Source organism: Scyliorhinus torazame, chromosome 6, assembly GCF_047496885.1.
Source record: "Scyliorhinus torazame isolate Kashiwa2021f chromosome 6, sScyTor2.1, whole genome shotgun sequence".
Lineage (NCBI taxonomy): Eukaryota > Metazoa > Chordata > Chondrichthyes > Carcharhiniformes > Scyliorhinidae > Scyliorhinus > Scyliorhinus torazame.
Genome location: NC_092712.1, coordinates 144,204,122 through 144,227,217, shown reverse-complemented (window position 1 = coordinate 144,227,217; position 23,096 = coordinate 144,204,122). Strand labels below are relative to the sequence as shown.

Sequence of the window (23,096 nt, the reverse complement as noted above, 5' to 3'; positions counted from 1 at the left end):
GACCAGGGAGGGATGGCAGATTTCCTTTCCTAAAGGACATTAGTGAACCAGATGGGTTTTTACAACAATCTGCAATGGTTTCACGTTCATCATTAGACTTTTAAATCCAGATATTTTATCAAGTTTAAATTCCATCACCTGCCTTGGCGGGATTCGAACCTGGGTCCCCAGATCATTATCCTGGGTCTCTGGATTACTAGTCTGGTGACAATACCACTATGCCACCGCCTCCCCGATTCCACAACAAACAAATTAGATCTAAGCTGTGGAGTCCTACCACATTCAGCCATGAATGGTGATGGACAATTAAACAACTCCCTGGAGGCGGAGGCTCCACAAATATCCCCATCCTCAATTATGGAAGAGCCCAGCACACATGTGCAAAAGACAATGCTGAGGCATTCGCAATAATCTTCAGCTAGTAGTGCAGTGTGGATGATCAATTTTGGTCTCCTCCGGAGGTCCCCAGCATCACAGATGTCAGTCTTCAACCAAAACGATTCATTCCACGTGATAGCAAGAAATTGCTGAAGGTACTGGCTACTCGAGGGCCATGTGTCCTGATAATATTCTGGCAATAGTCCTGAAGACTTGTGCTCCAGAACTTGCCACACCCCTAGCTAAGCTGTTCCAGTACAGCTACAACACTGGCATCTACCTGGCAATCCAACCAATTATTGCCCTATCAGTCTACTCTCCTTCATCAGCAAAGTGATGGAAGGATTCATCAACAGTGCTGCCAAGCAGCACGTACTCAGCAATACCCTGCTCATGGAGTCTCTGTTTGGGTTTCGGCAGGGTCACTCAGGTCCTGACTTCATTACAGCATTGGTTCAAAAGAGTGGAATGGCAGAGGTGAGGTGAGAGTAATTGTTCTTGACATCAAGGCAGCATTTGCCCAAGTATGACATCAAGGAGCCCGAGCAAAACTGAAGTCAATGGGAAGCAGGGGAAAAAGGTTATGAATCCTACAGTGAGTAACTCACCTCCTGGCCGCCCCCCCCCCCCCCCCCCCCACCCCGGCCCCCCATCAAAGCCTGACCACCATCTGTAAGGCACAAGTCAGCGGTGTAATGGAATACTCTCCGCTTGCCTCGATGAAACAGCCCCAACAACACTCAAAAAGCTTGACACCATAGAGGACAAAGCAGCCGCTTGATTGCTGTCCCCTCCAGCAAGACGAACTGTGGCAGCCGTGTGTACCATCTACAAGATCAAGATGCACTGCAGTAACTCACCAAGATCCTTGTACAGAACCTTTCAACGAATGACCAGTACCACCTAGAAGGACAAGGGCAGCAGATACCTGGGAACCCGACTACCTGGTGTTTTCCCTCCAAGTCACTCACCACCCCAACTTGGAAATATATTGCTGTTCCTTCACTGTCGCTGGGGCAAAATCCTGGAACACCCTCCCTAATAGCACAGTGGGTGTATTTACACATCAAGGACTGCAGCGGTTCACGGTACTTGTTTGAAGTTTTGGGAAGGTTTGGGTTTGGGCCGAGATTTGGGGTATGGGCGAGGGTGAGGACGAATGATATGAGCTCACAAAGCTTTGACTTACACAGGGGTATGAGGCAGGGGTGCCCACTGTGACCGCTGCTGTTTGCGCTGTCCATAGAGCCATTGGCGATGGCTTTCAGAGGGTTGGCAGAGTGGTGGGAATTATGAGGGGACAGAGGGAGCATCGGGTGTCGCTCTTTGTCGATGACCTCTTGCTGTATGTTTTGGATCCGTTGGAGAGTATAGGAAGGATTATGGCCTGCTGGGAGGTTTGGAGGGTTCTCAGGGTACAAATTGAATGTAGGGAAAAGCAAGGTATTCCTGGTGAATGAGCTGGGACAGCGTGCTAATTTAGGAGGGATGCCATTTACGGTAGCAAGGGATAGCTTTAGGTATTTGGGGACTCAGGTAGCGAGGGAAAGGATGGGGCTCCATAAGTAGAACTTAGCAAAGCTGGTGGAGGAGGCCAGGGAGAATCTTATGGGGTGGGATACGCTGCACTTAACATTGGCGGGGAGGGTCCAAATGGTGAAAATGAATATTCTGCCGAGGTTCTTGTTTATCTTTCAAGCTCTCCCGATCTTTATTCCAAAGGCCATTTTTCATAAAGTGGACACGATCATCTCGGACTTTGTATGGGCCGGGAAGGTGCCGAGAGTTGGGAGGATCCCGCTACAGAGGCAGAGGCAGCAGGGAGGGTTGGCATTGCTGAACTTGTTTCATTATTATTGGGCAGCGAATGTTCTCAAGGTGCGGCGGTGGTGGGAAGAAGGGGTAGAGTGGGTTAGGATGGAGGAGGAATCTTGTAAGGGGTCTAGTTTGAGGGCTATAGTGATGGCATTGCCAATGGCTCCGAGTAGGTATTCAGGGAGCCCAGTGGTGCAGTCTATGGTGCAGATATGGAATCAGCTGAGGAGGCATTTTAGGATGGAAGGGATGTCGGCGCTAATGCCGCTATACAAGAATCATGGGTTTGAGCTTGGGGGGGGGGGGGGGTGGATAGTGTATACAGGAGTTGGAGGGAAGTGTGGTTGGTCAAGGTGAGGCTTTTGGAGGAAGAGTCACCAGTCTGGAGGAGCTAAGGGAGAGGGTAGAGATGCCAAGGGGTAGTGAGTTCAGGTATATGCAGATTATGGACTTTGCGTGTAAGATCTGGAGGGGGTTCCCTAGGTTGCCGGGGTACACCCTGCTGGAGCGACTGCTGCTTCCGGATGTGGAAGGGGAGGGAAGAATTGGAGCTATATACTAGTGGCTGGGGGAGCTGGGAGGTGAGAAGGTGGTGAAGATCAAGGAGAAATGGGATGCGGAGTTGGGAGGGAAGTTGGGAGTATGGAGTGAGGCACTGCGAAGGGTAAACGGGACCACCTCTTGTGCAAAGATGAGTCTGGTACAGTGTAAGGTGGTGCATAGGGTGCATTTGACTTGAGCGAGAATGAGTGGGATCTACAGGGGGTAGCAGATGAGTGTGAGAGGTGTGGGCGGGCACCAATGAATCACGCGCACATGTTTTGGTGTTGCGAAAAATTGGGAAGATTCTGGGCGGGAGTGTTTGCGGTCTTAGCCAGCGTACTGGAGGAGGAGGTGGGCCCGGACCCCTTGGTGGCGATATTTGGGGTTTCAGAGAAGCCGAGCTCATGGAGAGGAGGAAGGTTGATGTCGTGGCCTTTGCGTTTCTGATAGCATGGTGGCGAATTTTGCTGGAGTGACGGTCGGCATCGCCACCGGGGGTAGCGGCATGGTTGGGTGACCTGTACGGCTTCCTGCGATTGGAGAAGATAAAGTATGAGTTGAGGGGCACAGCAGGGGAGTTTGAGAAAAGGTGAGGGTTGTTTGTGACCGTGTTTGAGGAGCTGTTCATCGGAGGGGCGGTGGGGGGGTGGGGGGAGGGGGGGAGAGGGGGGGGTGAAAAGGGGGAAAAATCTGTACAGACTATTGTTGGGAAGTATGTTTCCCGGGGTGTTTGTTGGCTGTAACCTGCTTTGATAAATGTTTGTAATAAAATACATTTTACAAAAAAGGACTGCAGCGTTTCAAGAATGCAACTCACCACCTTCTGAAGGGCAATTAGGGGTGGGCAATAAATACTGGCCTAACCAGCGACGCCCACATCCCGTAAATTAATTTTTAAAAATTAACAGTTCCTTTGTTTTGGGTCCATGACATTTTTGTCCATCTCTCCTTAGCTCCCACCTATCCCTGACCTTCTATTCTGCTCCAACTTCTCCACCCTCTTCTCCAACTGTATAATCCATCACTTTTCTACCCATCTTCAGCTCTGGAGAAAAGTCATAAGGACTCAAAACGTTAAAATTGTTTCTTTCTCGACTGATGATGCCAGACCTGCTGAATTTATCCAGCGTTTTCTGGTTTGTTGCAAATAACTATTTGTTATCTTAAGAAGGTAAAGAGTGTTTTGTGCCTAGAGGGCGACAAAGAAGAGAAAGATAGAATGATTGGTGTGTTAGTTTTCTAACCTGGGGGAAATAGCTTAACTTGCTGTTACACTGGTCGGCAGTGCGCAGGTGAGTGATTTGACATTCAGTACAGAACTACTACCCTCCAGACAACATACGTTACATTCTCGCGCACTTGTTGGCATTCCTTTGATATTTAGTTTTCCCCTGGAGGGCTTAAGTATTCTGAACCAGTAATGATTTGTGTTCTGCTTTTGGGTGGAGCCTTGCACTGCTAAGCCACATTTGTTGCCAGTCTGCAACTGGAGAGTATAAGATGAACTGTCTTTCTAAAGGTCAAAACCGTAGTTTCCAGGTGGTTTAACAATTTCTATCCGTTTTATACACCAAAGGGAATTAGCAGTATCAGAAAATCTCTGTGTGGCTCTGGCTAGAGGCAGGCACAGTTTTTGTTCAAAAGGCATAGAAATATCATAATTAATTTAAGGAAATCCTTGATTCAAGTATGTTTGGGGGGTTCTTCTTACCCCTGATGATCACTGTTAATGGCAAAACATGCTGCTGTGACATTGGCTCCTTGATGCAATTCAAATTCCTGCAGCTCATCTAATTGCCATCTTTTCATGTTTCCTCATTCTACCTGGAAATTCATGGCATAGCACAAACCAGAGTGGTGAGATGGCAGGCCCAATTTTAACTCTGTGTAAACCATTGAGTTTTAAATGAGTTAAAGTGCCACCCCATAGGTCTCTGCCTCTTTTCCTAATTTTAATACACTGGTGCGAATGGGGCTTTAAGATGAAGAAAATTGCTTTGTTAACATGTTAGAGGCTGATTTATTGCATTTTCGCCTCTGGCCCCCACTATGTCATAGGCTCAGTTTGCATTCCAGAGATTTGTGCTCATAGTCTATGCAGACAATTAGTGCTGCACCATCAGAGCTGAAATCTTCCAAACGTGATGCTAAATCAAAACCTCTCTGATATAAGGAAATTACAATTATATGTTCTGTAAAGAGGCCATGAAAAATCCAATGCTGTTATTCAAGCAAGAACAGGTAGGTTTCCTGGTTTGCCCATGCTTACCCTTCAACCAACATCACAAAATGATCGGCTCATCATCTCATTGGTGCTCATCAGCCCTGCTGTGTAGAAATTGACAGCTTTGTTTACCTATATTACAGCAGTGTAAAAAGTAATTCATTGTCTAGTTTGGGGTATCCTGAGGTTATGAAAGATGCTGTACATATGCAAGTTCTTTCTTTATCTTCTATGTGCTTCTGTGTTGTTGACTGATATCGCATTGTTGTAAAACATCTTCCTTTTTTGGGCATCTGTACTTCACAAAATAAAGTATAAAATATGATTTGATTTCATGTGTAATATTTCAGGCAATTCTGAAAATATCTGGATGCACATTGATGCCGCCTATGCAGGAAGCGCTTTTATTTGTCCAGAGTTCAGACCTCTTTTAAATGGTGTGGAGGTAAGAACGGCAATCTTTGATGCAATATTCTACTTCCATCCTGTTTCTACTATTCATAAAAATAGGAAGGGGTGTAATTTTAGAAAAAGAATGATGACAAAAACCAATGTCGCTTATTGCATTGTAAAGAAGTTTGATAAACAAGATAAGGTAGATAACATTTAATATGCATACAAATAAAGGTGATGCACACTGAAATTAAAAATACAAACTACTTGCACACAATAGACATTTTCCCATCAGTAAAGATGGAAAGGGAAAATAACCTGAACAAGTAACATTAGGCTGTTATTCACAGGATTATTCAGTGATAGATATAGTTCAAAAGCATTTAATTATAGGCTAGATATTATCGCTGTAGATATTAGCAGAAAATGCTTAATTTAGTTCTGTTCCATTTCTCCCTCTGTTGTTTTAACAGAGCTATCACTGAATGGAGTAGTGGAGATTTCTGGAAGTTTAATTCGCATGTTTGCAGCAATTGCTGAGCTGGCTTTGGGTGAACAAATTGAAAGAAAAATTAAAGCATAATGTTACAACTAAATATTTAAGCTGATCTTGGGGTGCTTCAGTTCTTGGTCATATTTATGAACATGTGTGGAAAATGATGAACGTTTGTGGGGTCAGTGGTGCACATTCACACCAAGAGGGACACACCCAAGATATCCACATAAAAGCAAATAGATTGTAGTGATATTCACGAGTCTGGAGAACTCCCCCCACCCCGTCCCACTTTGTAATTTTTAAAAGTATTTATTTTTCATCAGAATACCAGACTGAGTCCCAGCTGATATCATCATCTAGCCTGATCTCCACTGATGAATCTATGCTCGGTGTTGGTGAAAGTCAGAAGTCTGAGAATTCTCAACATTGGAAACCCTGCACTGATGGCCCTGTTTGAGGTGGATGGAGGTTCTGCCCCCCAACAATACCCATTGGAAACTTCAGCGTTTTGCTGTCCGACCAAGAGGTTGTCCCTCAATAACTCTAGATCGGTAGTTTGAATATTTGTGAATGTTTCTCCCACAGTAGAGTGGCACAAGTCCTGCTGTGTAGTTGTCACAGATACTGTCACATGATCCACAACAGACCGCATTTCTCTGCTCCATACCTGTATGGATAATGGACTCTTGCACATTATTCCAGACAGATTTTTTCATTGAATAAGGGATTCAAAGTCTATCCGACTCGGATGATATGTTTATCAACAGGGGCCTGAATTGCCAGATGCTACACCAGGCCAGGTGCTTGATCACTGCTGACCATATGTCTGACTGTAGGCAGCCAAAACGTTCAGCTATTCAACCCGTGCTAATTCACTCAGGTTTTGTTGGACTGCTGGTGTTAGACCAGGTTCATTCTGTTCCTCAAGTTTCATAAATGGAAAAGTGAAATGTCAATAGTTGTAAAAACATACTAGAATCTACTCATGATCATACAGGCATATTAGTAGAGAAGGAGACCATTCAACACATCAAATCTATTCCGACTCACTGTGGGACAGCCTGGTCAGTTCCATTCCTCCCGCTCTATCCCCGAAGCCCTACAAGTTTACTTTTCTCAAGCTTCTATCCAATTTCCTTTTGAAGTTTTTGATCATCTTTTTTCTATTGCCCTTTTATGTTGCGAGTTCCAGGTCATTATTCGCCACCCTGTACAAGATTTCTTCCTTACATTTCTCCTGTATCTCTTACTCAAAGCCTTAAATCTCTGACCTCTAAACCTTGTACCTTCAGTTAATGGGATCATCTTATCTTTATCTCCCTTATCTTGTACATCTCTATCAGATCTCTCCTCGATTTCCTTTACTCCAAGGAGAACTATTCCAGCTTCTCTAACCTAGCCTTGTTGTTAAAAATCCCTCATTTCTGGAACCATTCTGAATCCTTTCAATCAACGCTTTAGTCTAGTAAATAGCACATTTTTAGAATGCATGTTGTCTACATTGTATATATTTCCTTTCAATAAGTATGGAATATGACTTGTGTTTTATCATTAAATCAACTAGGTAGTAACAACTCATGAGGATTAAATAATTCACTGACTTTCATTCGATGTATAAGCAATATTTATTTGTTCAAAACAGACAAGTATTCAAATAATAACCAAACTGCAAGGAAACAAAAAATAATTTCTCAATAGGTAGATTAAATCTGTAATAACTTCCTATGATATTTTTAGTTATTGAGGAAATTAATCCATCTGTCAACGCAGCAACCATTCGTTAGATTTCCAATCCCAAAGACTTCACTTCTCTCGTGGTTCCTAATATATATTAAAGGCCATGTTTTATTATTTGGAACTGTGTGCATCATGAGGGCATTTTAGGTCAGACACAGACGCTGGTGAGTTCATGGGCTTTTTTGGCCATTAATTTAAAGAAAATCTGTATTTGAATATTGACATTCAATCAAATTGCATTACATGGCAATAAAAGCAGAGGGCACTTTTCTTTGAATGTTTCCGAAAATTACAAATATCATGAAGGAAATGCACATAAAACAGATGTTATTGGCAGAACATTGCATTTCATGGTTAGTAATAAACCCAGTTCCCAATGATTAATTGATTAAATTTATGTTGAAACAAACAACATACTTTTTCACTGAAATACTACAATACTCAATAAACAGTGCACTGTGCTGTCGGAAAGAAGCATAGATAGGCTTAATTTCTGCTCATTCATATTTTAGCAGAACCCTAGTGGGTTTAATTGTCAACCTTTTATTGATTTCTCTTTGCCTCCCTTCTTGGTGGTAATTTCTTGCTAAGTTTGGACATTCCATTCATAACTGTTGCCCCCTAGTTCCTTGCAGACAAAATTCATGTGAAATCCTTATCGGAATCTATTTTTACTGTATATTCACCCAACGGTCACATTTGGAAATGTTTAATTTTTCTTGAGCAGTCCTCTGCATTGAAGAAAACTTGGTTCCTCTCCGGCTCAATGAGTTCCGATGTGGCTGATGATCATGTGGGACTGGTGGTGCTTGAAGGGTTGGGTAAATGGATTTGAAGGTTTGCCCATTGTCTCTGATGCCTTGACTTCACCTCTGCACATTCTCCACAAAGTCTCTCGGTGTGTTTGGTGCCTTCCCGAACGACCCTTTTTCATTTTGGTTGGTCATAAGACAGGGATTCCCATCAGTCAAAAGGGATATTTGACTTCTTCAGAGATACTTTACAGATACCTTTAAAGTGTTCCCGCTGTCCTCCTGCGAGTCTCCTGCTGTGACTGTGTTCTGAGAGCATTTGATTTGGGAGTCTAATGTCAGGTATACAAACTACATGTCCTGCCCAGAAGAGCTAGTTTTGAGTGATTAGCACCTCGAGGCTGGACAAGTTGTTTTAGTGAGGACATTTTGTTGGACTGCCTTTCTGGCCACTAGATTGAGTAGATCTTGTGAAGAGACTGCTGCTGGCAATTCCCCAGTGTTTTGAGGTATCTACTATATGTTGTCCAAGTCTGTGAAACAAATAGGAGGTCTGGAATCACTGCTGCAGTAAACCATGACCTCAGGCTGAGGCTTGAGATTCTGGTCCCTTTTCCTCAGTTGATTGAAGCCTGAGCACACAAATTGGGGGTGAAGATGGATTTCATCATCTCTGTCTGTCCCCGTTGAGAAGAGGCTCCCATTATATGGAAAATGGTCCACATTTTCCAGGATCTCACCATTATTCATGGGAGCTGGTTGGAAGAGGACATTCATTTTCTGGATGATTAGTGAAAGGCCCATTTTCTCATATGCTTTGGAGAGGAATCAACAATAACCTGGAGCCCTGCATTTGAATGAGCTTGCACACCAATGACAGAGATTGGAGTGATTTTGATTTTGGATTGAAGGCAGCCTAGGTTGAATAATTTCTCATCTGTTCTGTAGATTATCTCCACTTCGAGAGTAATTTGCTGGAGGTGAGGTGCAGTATTGTAGTAAAGACAATGGAGAAGAGAGTTGGTGCAATAACTTAGCCTTGGTTGACCCAGTCTTCACTGAGATAGGATTTATGATGGTTCCATTGGTGAAGACTACAGCTTTCGTATCTTTTTGGAGCAGGCAGAAAAGGGGTGACAAATTTCTATGTCAAGCCAAATTTGAGGAGTGTAAGAAATTTGGTATATCGGCTAAATAGGCAGAAAAGATTTATGACCCATAACAGTTGAGAACAGTTTATTGGTCCCAGATAGGACAAATATTTGGGGGAATTGGGGGGGGCTTGATGCTGATTTTCATGGCTGCTGGTGATGGCAGTCTTTCAGAATGATACACTGGTCCGAACCAGACAAATGGCTGGATGAAGCTGACCTCTATGGCTGCAAGTGACAGGCCTTTGTCTGTTTGCCAACAGGCAGCTGCCTTCTGTATCTTTCTGCCTCCTCGAGTCAGCCAAGATATTAAAATGCTCTTTGTCTTCTCCAAGGCGAGTGTTGGAAGTGGCAGTTTGGTCAGTTTTCTTCACTCTTTTCAAGTTATGCAAGTGTTAGACTGGAGTCAGCATAGGTCCATCTCGAGAAACTCTCTTATGTCCAAAGTGTTGTTTTCCCTGTTGAGAATTGTATAGCTTAATTCTGGGTGGCTTGTGCCAATCATTTATTAAATTGCGCATTGGCAAGGGATGGATTTTACAGATAATCCCTCTTATTTCCATTGGAAGTCCAAGGAGTCATTTTTTGGCTCATCGCTTGCTTCAACCTTGTTTCAATTATGGGTCCCACCCCTTTATCAGGATTAGGAATGCCTTGTTTTGTGACATGTCCTTGGTAAAGGTAAATTGCTATTTTGTGTTCACCAGCCCAATGAGCTGGAATGGGAGCTTTCCTTATGAAAACAGATGCCTGTCTGGAAGCTAGAGAGCAGTCCAGACAGAGGCAATGAAAAGAATCGTTGCTTTAACACTCACCTGGGCAGTACACCTGCCGATTCACGCAGAGGAAGCAGCACCTGTAAATTCCTGGAAAGTGAAAACCAGTCAGCTTTGTTTAAACCCCCTCAGATCCTTGATCTGCAAGCCATTCATTCATTTCTCTTTGATATTAATTTTACTAGGCTGTGATTGACAGCTTCCACACACACACAGCTGTCAGAATTGCTCCATTCATCTTCCTTCATGGTTGAGTAACTCTGAAATTCTCAACCACAATGTTAATAAACATCAAGCTTTGATTGACAGCTCCTGGACCATTTCAGACAGAATTAAGTGCCTTCAAATCACCTCCCTCCATAGTTGAGTTATTTTGAAGTGGTCAGCTACTTACCTTTATCTCTTCATCTAAGTAATTGATATAAATTGTAAATGACAGGTCCAAGCACTAATCCCTGCAACACTCCATTATTTACTGCCTGCCAACTTGAAAAAGCCCTGTTTATGTTTACTCCCTGCTTCCTGACCTTTAATCAATCCTCTATTCAGGCTAATATATATATTACTTACCCATTACATGTACGGCACTTTGCTGAATGCCATTTGGAAATCCAGGTATAAGAACATAAGAACTAGGAGCAGGAGTAGGACATCTGGCCTTTCGAGCCTGCTCCGTCATTCAATGAGATCATGGCTGATCTTTTGTGGACTCAGCTCCACTTTCCCGCCGAACACCATAACCCTTAATCCCTTTATTTTTAAAAAACTATCTGTCTTTATCTTGAAAACATTTAATGAAGGAGCCTCAACTGCTTCACTGGGCAGGGAATTCCATAGATTCACAACCCTTCGGGTAAAGAAGTTCCTCCTAAGCTCAGTTCTAAATCTACTTCCCCTTATTTTGAGGTTATGTCCCCGAGTTCTGCTTCACCCGCCAGTGGTAACAACCTCCCCGCATCTATCCTATCTATTCCCTTCATAATGTTATATGTTTCTATTAAAAAATCCTTCTAAATTCCAACGAGTACAGTCCCAGTCTAGTCAACCTCTCCTTGTAATCCAACCCCCTCAACTCTGAGATTAACCTAGTGAATCTCCTCTGCACACCCTCCAGCGCCAGTATGTCCTTTCTCAGGTAAGGAGACCATAACTGAACACAATACTCCAGGTGTAACCTCACTAACACCTTATACAGTTGCAGCTTAACCTCCTTAGTCTTAAACTCCATCCCTCTAGCAATGAAGGACAAAAATCCATTCGCTTTCTTAATCACCTGCTGCACCTGCAAACCAACTTTTTGTGATTCATGCACTGGGACACCCAGGTCCCTCTGCACAGCAGCATGTTTTAATATTTTATCATTTAAATAATAATCCCTTTTGCTGTTATTCCTACCAAAATAGATAACCTCACATTTGTCAACATTGTATTCCATCTACCAGACCCTAGCCCTTTCACTTAAACTATCCAAATCCCTCTATAATTTATGCTACATCTATTGGTTCCCCTTTATCTCCCCTACTAGTTCAGGCGGAAGGATGAGACAGTGGTTAGCACAGCTGCCTCACCGCTCCAGGGACCTGGATTCAATTCCGGCCTCGAGTGACTGTGTGGAGTTTGCACTTCTCCCCGTGTCTGCATGGGTTTGCTCCAGATGCTCTGGTTTCCTCCCACAGTCCAAAGATTTGTAGGTTAGGTGGATTGGCCATGATCAACTGCCCATTATTGTCCAAAAGTTTAAGTTAGTTGGGGTTACTGGGTTAAGGGGATAGGGTGGGGTCTTGACTCTAGGTAGGGTCCCCTAAACAAAGAACAAAGATCAAAGAAAGGTACAGCACAGGAACAGGCCCTTCGGCCCTCCAAGTCTGCGCCAAGCATGCTGCCCATCTAAACTAAAATCTTCTACACTTCCGGGGTCCGTATACCTCTATACCCATCCTATTCATGTATTTGCTATCGTCCCTGCTTCCACCACTTCCTCCGGCAGCGAGTTCCAGGCACCCACTACCCTCTGTGTAAAAAACTTGCCTCGTACATCTCTTTTAACCTTGCCCCTCGCACCTTAAGCATATGCCCCCTAGTAATTAACCCCTCTACCCTGGGAAGAAGTCTCTGATTATCTACTCTGTCTATGCCCCTCATAATTTTGTAGACCTCTATCAGTCGCCCCTCAACCTCCTTCATTCCACTGAGAACAAACCAAGTTTATTCAACCTTCTCATAGCTAATGCCCTCCATACCAGGCAACATCCTAGTAAATCTCTTCTGCACCCCTCTAAAGCCTCCACATCCTTCTGGTAGTGTGGCCACCAGAATCGAACACTATGCTCCAAGTGTGGCCTAACTAAGGCTGCAACATGATGACAATTTTTATACTCAATGCCCCGGCCAATGAACTCCACCTGTGTTGCCCCTTTCAGTGACCTGTAAACCTAGATCTCTTTGACTGTCAATACTCTTGCGGGTTCTACCATTCACTGTATATTCCCTACCTGCATTAGACCTTCCAAAATGCATTACTTCACATTTGTCCAGATTAAACTCAATCTGCCATCTCTCCGCCCAAGTCTCCAAACAATCTAAATCCTGCTGTATCCTCTGACAGTCCTCATCGCTATCCGCAATTCCACCAACCTTTGTGTCGTCTGCAAACTTACTAATCAGACCAGTTACATTTTCCTCCAAATCATTTATATATACTACGAACAGCAAAGGTCCTAGCACTGAACCCTGCGGAACACCACTAGTCACGGCCATCCAATCAGAAAAGCGGTACACCACTAGTCACGGCCATACAATCAGAAAAGCACCCTTCCATTGCTACTCTCTGCCTTCTATGACCTAGCCAATGCTGTATCCATCTTGCCAGCTCACCTCTGATCCCGTGTAACTTCATCTTTTGTACCAGTCTGCCATGAGAGACCTTGTCAAAGACTTTACTGAAGACCATATAGACAACATCCACTGCCCTACCTGCATCAATCATCTTTGTGACCTCTTCGAAAAACTCTATCAACTTAGTGAGACACAACCACCCCTTCACAAAAGCGTGCTGCCTCTCGCTAATACGTCCACTTGCTTCCAAATGGGAGTAGATCCTGTCTCGAAGAATTCTCTCCAGTAATTTCCCTATCACTGACGTAAGGCTCACCGGCCTGTAGTTCCCTGGATTATCCTTGCTACCCTTCTTAAACAAAGGAACAACATTGGCTATTCTCCAGTCCTCCGGGATATCACCTGAAGACAGTGAGGATCCAAAGATTTCTGTCAAAGCCTCAGCAATTTCCTCTCCTGCCTCCTTCAGTATTCTGGGGTAGATCCCATCAGGCCCTGGGGACTTATCCACCGTAATATTTTTCAAGACGCCCAACACCTCGTCTTTTGGGATCTCAATGTGACCCAAGCTATCTACACACCCTTCAGAAGGTCCGTGCTGACTCAATGGGCTGAATGGCCTCCTTCTGCTCTGTAGTGATTCTACTTGCATCTTCAAAAACTATTGTATCAAACAGGATTTCCCTTTAGTAAAACCATGTTGATTTGCTCTATTCATACAATGTTTTTCTAAATTCATTGTTCCGACTTCTTTAATAATAGATTCCAGAATATTTGCCCCCAAAAAGTATTTCGTGAAGTCAAAAAGGCCACAAATAATGGTTGATGCTGTCCACTACATAACAATCAAGAGGGAGAAACCTAGCTGATTTCCCCCTGACTAACTTAAGTATGTTAAAGTTGAATTTTGGCTCTCTCACCTGGCTAAGATCAGCTATGTATACGAACAGTGCTTGAAATTGGAAGGTTTCTGGCCTGTTGCCCTCTTAACGCACGTTGTTCTTCGCATGCTTATATCCCTATCCTGATAGAGTAGCTGATGGGGAATCTGTAGTGCCGTTGTCCCTTTGAAACAATAGAGGAACCCTAATTGCCAGACATTAGGCAAGAACAATCAATTATTCAAATTGCTCTTGAAACAATTGAAATTATTATTTGTAGTTTAGGTTATTCTAAATAATGAAAAAAATGCTATTCAAGTGACACTTAATTGCTGTGCTGTATGCAGATATAGACAACCATTCTGACCAGTGAAGGATGCACAATTCCTTTTCAGAATGAAAAGAACACGCATTGGATTCTCCATTGCCCGCGGCCGGTATTGGGTTTCCCGGTTGGGCCGAGAAAGCAGTGAAAAAGGAGACCAGCAGCAGGCACTAAAGCTGTTGTGATGCTTGGATCCCCCCGCTGGCAGCGGCAGTGTGTTACACGCCCCGCACCAGCGGCACCATGAAAAATTGTGATTTGTATGCATTTTAATCTGATTAACAAGCTGGAAGACCTATTCTTCAACTCCCACATGATGCTCCACCCCTCACGGCCAGGAATCATATGGGCATGATTCGGTGAAAATATTTACAAGTGGGGGCCATGGACCATGGCCGTTGCGGGGAGCATATTCCAGCAGTATAATCAAGGAGGTGGGCATGGCCATGCTCAATCGCCGGCCCACCAGGTATTGACACTACTCAGTGCACCCCTCAGAAGCTTAGCCCCACAGCAAAGGAAGCAAAGGGTTAGCAGAGCACTCCACAAAAACAGAACATAAGCACCACTGCCGCTGGAACCTTCTCTGACACACAGCCCCTCTCAGAGCTGCCCCACCCCTGACGTTGACGAGCTGTCTCAAAGCCCTGATCCTATCCATCCCGCACCAGCCAGGAAATGTGATCAGCTCCCTGTCACACCTGGTGAAGGCGGTACACTTTTCGGAGGGGGAGTCGGCTCACATTAGCAATCCGCATGCCTGGCCGAAGCTGAAAGGCATAATTTTAGGCTACCAGCAGCAAGGCCCAACGTTGCACCCTATCCAAGGCTATTGGTGGTATAGGTTGTCTCCCTCAAAAGGCCCAGTGGCAGCTTATGGTTGGTGACTATATCAAATCGCCATCCATACACATTGTTATGGGCCAGGATTTAGAAAACTCCACAGTATATCATGGAGTTCATCTGACCAGCAACTGTTTATTAATTCTGGTTACGAGGTGCACAAGGGCCTACTTTTCAGGTGTTATTCAACAGAGGCCTTAAGCCCTTTTAATAAAAAACAAAGTTTATTCTACGAATTCAGTTAACATTTCTATAAACACACACAGTAAGCATTTTATCAACTACAGACATAAATATCCCACACAGCTATAGTACTATAAATATGGAAGGTTTAGCACAGCGGGCTAAACAGCTGGCTTGTAATGCAGAACAATGCCAGCAGCGTGGATTCAATTCCCGTACCGGCCTCCCCGAACAGGCGCCCGAATGTGGCGACTAGGGGCTTTTCACAGTAACTTCATTGAAGCCTACTTGTGACAATAAACGATTATTATTTACAGGGGTTGCTTTAGCACAGGGCTAAATAGCTGGCTTTTAAAGCAGACCAAGGCAGGCCAGCAGCACGGGTTCAATTCCCGTACCAGCCTCCCCGAACAGGTGCCAGAATGTGGTGACTAGGGGCTTTTCACAGTAACTTCATTCGAAACCAACTTCTGACAATAAGCGATTTTCACTTTCACTTTTTTCACTTTTCATATCCCTTAATAACTTCCCTTTCAGCTGTTTCAATTTGATAACAACATCCAATAAAACCAGAAAAACCCTTTTTACCAAAACAGTAGGTTTGAATTCTTTACAGAAAACAGTTATTACTTTTAAATTATCAAGTGATCCGGACACCTTTTAACATGCAGAGAGAGAGAGAGACCAAAGAAACCTTCTTTGTCTGAATCCAGCTTCCAACAGTGTAAACCAAAAGTAAAACTCAGAGCCACAGCCAGCTCCCAGCTCAAATCGAAAGTAATACCCAGAGCCACAGCCCAGCTCCACCCACACAATCACATCACTGAAACCATTTGAGAAGACAAAACATTTCTTAAAGGGACACTCCCATGACAACGTATTGGTGGAATTTCTTCACACCATACATGACTACTAAACCCTTATCCTTGTTTTGAGCATAGTTCTGCTCCACTTCTAAAATGGTCCACAAGGCAAAGGCGACAGGGCATTCAGAACCATGTCCCATCTTGTGGGATAAAACTGAACCTATACTGTGAGCACAATCGATTCTGTTGCTGATTTTCTCCTTGGTTCAATTGCTCTGTTTTATTACCTTTGCTCTCGAGTCGCCAGGTATCTTTATCATACCACCACGAGGTTCAAGTCCGAGTAATGATCAATAACCCAGTACACCGATTAGTAAGATTTAAATCAAAGCACATTTATTATACACACAGTAATCGCTACTCATGCACAAATTCTACGTCTAAGCTACTTCTAGAACTATCAGGCCTGTACTTAACTTTGGACTGGCCCACCAGGTCAGGGGAGCAAATGGCCTTTCGTTCGGGCTCTGAGTCTGCGGGATTCGAAGTTGGTACGGATTGGTAGCTAGGAACGCCTATCTCGTAGCGAGCGTTGAATTAAGACTTACGTCAGTCGATGATCACTGCACCGGTCACGGTCAATGTTGGTTCGTGTTGCTGGGTGACCCGGGCAGGAAGAAGAGGTGAAGAGAGCGAGTTGAACTTGGGGCTCAATTCTTATAGTCCCCAGGGGCTTCCCGCCTTTCGGGGCGGACCCTGTACCTGGTCCCAAGTGATTGGACTTTGTCCCAATCACTTGGTTCGATTTTCTCCAATACTGGAGCGGTTCCCTGATCGATGGGCGGTCTTGAGGTGCTCGTTCACCTCCTTTGTGTTGGCTCCTGCTGGCGCCGAGGAGTCTGGCTTTGCTTTGTGTGTCCAAAATGTTACTTATTGTTCCCGGGGATTGCTCATCAGTATGCAGATGGCTATTACTTTGTTATGCTGATGGTTGCTGGTATCGATGTTGTCTGGCCTTTGCAGAGGTAAATACACAGCAAACCTGCAGCTGCTGGTTTCTGTCTATGTTGGCTGACTTTCCCATCAGCCTTTGCCGTTCGCCATTTTAAATCGGGAGTTGGCCAATTCAGGTGTCTACACACCCTCCTTGTGATCCTAACGCGACGCGTGAAGGATCACATATCTACGTTGCTTTCCATTCCCTGACCTGAGGAGCACTTCTTTCATGGCCTCTACACTGACCATAACTATGCAAAAAATTTTAACTGACAATTCTAAGGGGCGCTGTGTCAAACAGGGACATGCATTACAAAGCAAAAAAAAAATTGGGAACCTCTAACTATCCTTAATACCCTACTCTCACTCAAACATTTCATCACTCTAACTTCCTCAACCATACAAACAAAATCATAGCAGTTTATACACATATTTCCTGGCTTGGCAGTCTAGCTCAGGATCGTACAATTGCTCGTGAACATTTCTTTATTTACAATAAAACCGCAAATGAATGCTTTTTATTATAGATCACGGGGGTCGGGGGTCTGGTCGTAACAGAAAATAGGGGATCTGATCCTATCTCCCGGGGTGCGAGCGCGGTAGGCTCTCCTTCTCCATTTTCTTAGACGCATAGTCTGCACGATGCAGCAGAGTATCGCCAATACCAACAAGGATTCTATTACGTAGGACAGGGAATACCAGGTTATAAACCTGTCACACCACGATGGTGCGGTGTCGCTGGTGACTGGGCTCTGGGTACTGTGGGGAAGTGAAACATTAACGGCTGGGGGGCTTGAGATCATGGGGTTCGCGTTCACTCGCAACCAAATGTCCATTATCATGATGATGAACCATGTGAAGGAAGTCCTCATGGCTCTTCTCTTTTCTTTTCATCTCCGGTCCTGGAGCTTCTGGCGTTCTGTGGAAATCAAGCATAGTGTCTGTAACTATCTTGGTTTAACATCTCGTACGATAGTCTGTCTGTCCTTTAGTGCCAATTATTCCCTTTATTATTGGTCACTATGTGTGACTCCCTCATTTTTTTTTCTCAAAAAACAAATTTTAGGACAAGACACACTTAAAAATAATGAACCAGTGCGAGCCGTCTCGCAGACTGTGCGATCTACCATCCAAATGTTTGAGGATGTAAATAGCATGTGGTTGGCAACCTAAGGGTTACCTGAAACAAAACAAAACTTTTTGAACAAAAATTTCCAAAATGAGGTGCGTATGGGCCGCGACGGGTAAGAGTTGGATGGAGTCCCGGGTAGGACGGCTACCAATGCCGTGTCTCTCCTACCCGAGCGTAGTTGACCAGGGGGCGGGTTCCCAGGCTGGGCAGGTCCCAAGCCGTTTCTCCACTGCCTGAGCAACCAACAAGAACAGGCAAGAAATGTAGTCATCGTGGGGGGTTGCCGTATTGGTTCATTCCTTGAACCAGAAGGGCAGTTATGAACGGGCGTCTGTTGACAGACGAGTTCCTCTGAACTGGCGTCTGGGACCTTAACAAGTCTCTGCAGACAAACTAGTTCCTCTAAACTAGCGTCTGGCCAATAGCAAGTTTCTGTGGGCAAGTCCTCAGAGGTTTTGGCCGAAAGGGCGTGGGATCGTGAAAAAAAAATTCTGGTCTGACATACAACATTTAACAAACTTACAAACAACATAAAACATTCTGTAGGTTCCATCAGAAAGGACACCGTTTCTCCCAAGCGGTTCCTTTAAAACATCATCTGAACACCTCAGTTATCGGTTGCGAACAGGGTCACAAAGGGGTTCTCGTTTTGGGAGTCAGACTCAAGGTCGTGATCTCCCGGGTGCCAAACTCTTGAATGTATTAAGGTTGATAGGGCTGCATGGTGTGATGTGGGGTCGCTCTCGTCATTCCAGACGAGTCTGAACGAGTTGTCTCTGTGCCAATAGGTGGTGTCTAGTTGTGTGGGGACGGAATTGGGGTCGTCATGGTAGGTCGGTGGTCGGTGGTATGTTTTGTTTAGGAAAGTTATCATGAAGGGATCACTCAGATCGTAGTCGGATTCGCTGGGTGTGGGTCCTGTTGCATGGGGATAGTAGGGAGGCGTGCTGTGGCTATCGTCCGAGTCACAGTCGCTGTCTCTGCTGCTGCAGTCTGTGGGCGTTCCGGGGCGGAGTGTATATTTTGGGGATGGAGTCAAGGTCAAGTCCGTGGCTGGGCTGGACGTGTTAGGGGATGGTAGGATTACGTTGGCTGTGGGCGGGGTGTGGTGTGCTGCGTCGAGCATGATGTGGTGTGAGTGGTTAGACTGTGTTCCATATGTCTTCAGCTGGTTGATAAGGAACCACGCAGTCTTTCCGTTGGGATACTTTATTTTATATACGGAAGGGCTTACTTTGTCCGCAATGGAGTACGGACCCGAGTATTTTGGTGACAGGAATGTGCTGGGGTTATATACGGAGAGCATGACTTGCTGTCCTATACTGTACTCAGTCGCATGCACTGTCTTGTCGAAACAAGCCTTGCTCTGTTTCTTTTGTGTGCCCAATTTTACTGCGGCTGCTAGCTGAGCCATTTTAACATTCTCCATTAATTGCTCTACTGCTTTCTCGTGTGTGAGGGCCGTCACCTCGGGGCTGGTCAAGTCTAAACCTAATAAAAATTCTTTGCCTTTCATGGGGTGTCCGGTCATGAGGGTGTGTATGGTGTAACCTGTAGAAGTGGAAATTGTATTACGCAAAAACATCAGCGCAAAAGGGAGGACTGAGTCCCAAGTGGTGTTGTTTTGCTGGACCATTTTTCTGAGGGTGGATTTTAGGGTCCAATTCATGCGCTCCACGATACCACTCGACTGTGGGTGGTATGCTATGTGGAATTTTTGGGTAATGCCAAATATCGTGAGGACGGTCTTCATGACACGTCCCGTAAAATGGGAACCTTGGTCAGATTCAATGCTGCGGGGGAGTCCCCATCTTGTAAAGATGTGGTGGGTCAAAATCTTGGCTGTGGTTTTTGCAGTGTTTGTTCTGGCTGGGAATGCTTCCACCCATTTTGTAAACGTGTCTATCACCAGGAGTACATATTTATAACCATTCCTGCAAGGGGGCAATGGTCCTATAAAATCAATCTGGAGGTTAGTCCAGGGGCCATTAACGGGTCGGGTGTGGCTAAGCTCAGCCTTTTTGGCATATCTGTCCGGATTATTCTGGGCACAGATAAGACAATTCTCGATGTAGTGATTTACATCGTCCTTTAAATTCGGCCACCAACAAAGCTGCTTGAGGTGGGCTGTGGTGGGATCGATACCCTGATGTCCATGACCGTCATGGAACAAACAAATCAGTTGGCTCCTGTCCTGTTCAGGAACCACATAAAGGGTGTCTTTTAACACCACACCGTCATGTGTGGTCAGAGCATTTTAAAATCTCTCGTAGGGTGCTGGATAGTTTCCTTTCAAAATCTCCCTGAGATTGCTGTCCTGCTTCTGGGCCTCCACTGGATCCTCGATCCTAGTCTGTGAGACCTGAACTGCATTCACTGGTGCACCTTCGGGGGATGTCCAAAAATATCCATGCCTGGAACCTGCTTTAGCCAGTGCGTCGGCTTTTACATTTCCAGGGGGGGAGGAACAATGGTGACTTCGAACTTTGACTATCCCAAAAGTCCTGTCCTGTGCCCTCTCTAAGATGTGACGGAGTAATGGGGCTGAGGGGAGGGGTTTTCCGTCTGAGGAAAGAAATCTCTTGCTTTCCACAGGGGCAGGAATTCCATGAGGCTGTTGCAGACATAGAGGCTGTCCGAGTATATGTCTGCTGGGCTGGGGAAGGAATCTGCATGTTCCATTATATATGCGATGGCCGCAAGTTCTGCTGCGTGCGCGCCTAAGTGGCCTGGCAGTTTTATTGCTATTTCTTCTAGGGCGCATCCCTGCGCGTCCTCGACATATATACCGCAACCTGTTATGCGCTTCCCATCCAATACTGTGGAAGATCCATCCACATATTCCTTATGGGCTCACACGTGTCTGTGTGCTGGGGGTTCTGGGTTGAACTACCTATCTTTCTGGGGGGTGTTTTAGCAATAAAGGGGCCTGTGTTGTGGTGTGGAGAGATAATTTCACATTCTTGGGGGGTTCCGGGGTACTGTAGGTTGTCAGCTAAAAAGGTGTGCGTCTTTGTCCGTTTAACAGTGATGTCCCGTCCCTGCAAGAGAAGGGTCCATCTAGCTGCTCTAATCTGACTAACTGTACTGTCCTTGAGTCGTCCGTCCAGTAACAGTTGGGTGGGGGTGTGTTCGGTGAGAATTGTGATGGGGTTCAGTCCGGTAATATACAAAAAATACTGAACTGCCCAAAATACTGCGAGCAGGTGCCTCTCACAGGCTGAAAATCCCTGCTCCACAGCATCTAAAATTCTGGAGGCGTAAGCTACGGGCCTTCACTGTTCGTGCCATTCCTGGAGGAGCACAGCCGATAGGGTGCGGTCTGTGGTTGCTACCTCTATAGCGTAAGGGGAAAGCGGGTCTGGAACTTGTAGTGCGCGGGCTGCTATGAGTGCCAGTTTTAAAGAGTCCACAGCATCCGTATGCTGCGGAAGCCATTCCCAGGGGGCTCCTTTCTTTAGGAGGTCTGAGAGGGGCGCTGCCTTGCTGGCGAAACCGTCAATGTGGTTTCGGCAGTAGCCAACCAGTCCTAAAAACGACCGGAGGGCTGAAACGTTCTGGGGAAGGGGAAATTTAGCAATCGAGTCAATCCTTTTATGCTCGATCTCGCGTTTACCATGTGTACCACGTACATAAAAAGCAAGAGGGTAGCCAGGGAAGGGGTTGGCCCACTGAAGGATAGGCAAGGGAATCTATGTGTGGAGCCAGAGGAAATGGGCGAGGTACTAAATGAATACTTTGCATCAGTATTCACCAAAGAGAAGGAATTGGTAGATGTTGAGTCTGGAGAAGGGTGTGTAGATAGCCTGGGTCACATTGAGATCCAAAAAGACGAGGTGTTGGGCGTCTTAAAAAATATTAAGGTAGATAAGTCCCCATGGCCTGATGGGATGTACCCCAGAATACTGAAGGAGACTGGAGAGGAAATTGCTGAGGCCTTGACAGAAATCTTTGGATCCTCACTGTCTTCAGGTGATGTCCCAGAGGACTGGAGAATAGCCAGTGTTGTTCCTCTGTTTAAGAAGGGTAATCCAGGGAACTACAGGCTGGTGAGCCTTACTTTAGTGGTAGGGAAATTACTGGAGCGAATTCTTCGAGACAGGATCTACTCCCATTTGGAAGCAAATGGACGTATTAGTGAGAGGCAGCATGGTTTTGTGAAGGGGAAGTCGTGTCTCACTAACTTGATAGAGTTTTTCGAGGAGGTCACAAAGATGATTGATGCAGGTAGGGCAGTGGATGTTGTCTATATGGACTTCAGTAAGGCCTTTGACAAGGTCCCTCATGGTAGACTAGTACAAATGGTGAAGTCACACGGGATCAGGGGTGAGCTGGCAAGGTGGATACAGAACTGGCTAGGTCATAGAAGGCAGAGAGTAGCAATGGAAGGATGCTTTTCTAATTGGAGGGCTGTGACCAGTGGTGTTCCACAGGGATCAGTGCTGGGACCTTTGCTGTTTGTAGTATATATAAATGATTTGGAGGAAAATGTAACTGGTCTGATTAGTAAGTTTGCAAACGACACAAAGGTTGGTGGAATTGCGGATAGTGATGAGGACTGTCAGAGGATACAGCAGGATTTAGATTGTTTGGAGACTTGGGCGGAGAGATGGCAGATGGAGTTTAATCCGGACAAATGGGAGGTAATGCATTTTGGAAGGTCTAATGCAGGTAGGGAATATGCAGTGAATGGTAGAACCCTCAAGAGTATTGAAAGTCAGAGAGATCTAGGAGTACAGGTCCACAGGTCACTGAAAGGGGCAACACAGGTGGAGAAGGTAGTCAAGAAGGCATACGGCATGCTTGCCTTCATTGGCCGGGACATTGAGT

General features: G+C 45.2%; 1 protein-coding gene across 2 annotated transcripts in view; it reads left to right on the top strand.

Annotated features, from left to right (window-relative positions):
• LOC140425049 (aromatic-L-amino-acid decarboxylase-like) overlaps positions 1–23,096 on the top strand; it is a 273,377-nt gene that overhangs the window by 119,531 nt on the left and 130,750 nt on the right. For both annotated transcript variants that reach the window (XM_072508855.1, XM_072508854.1), the window contains one exon: positions 5,311–5,405. In XM_072508855.1, the coding sequence (XP_072364956.1) occupies positions 5,311–5,405 (95 nt within the window). The remainder of the gene's footprint in view (positions 1–5,310; positions 5,406–23,096) is intronic.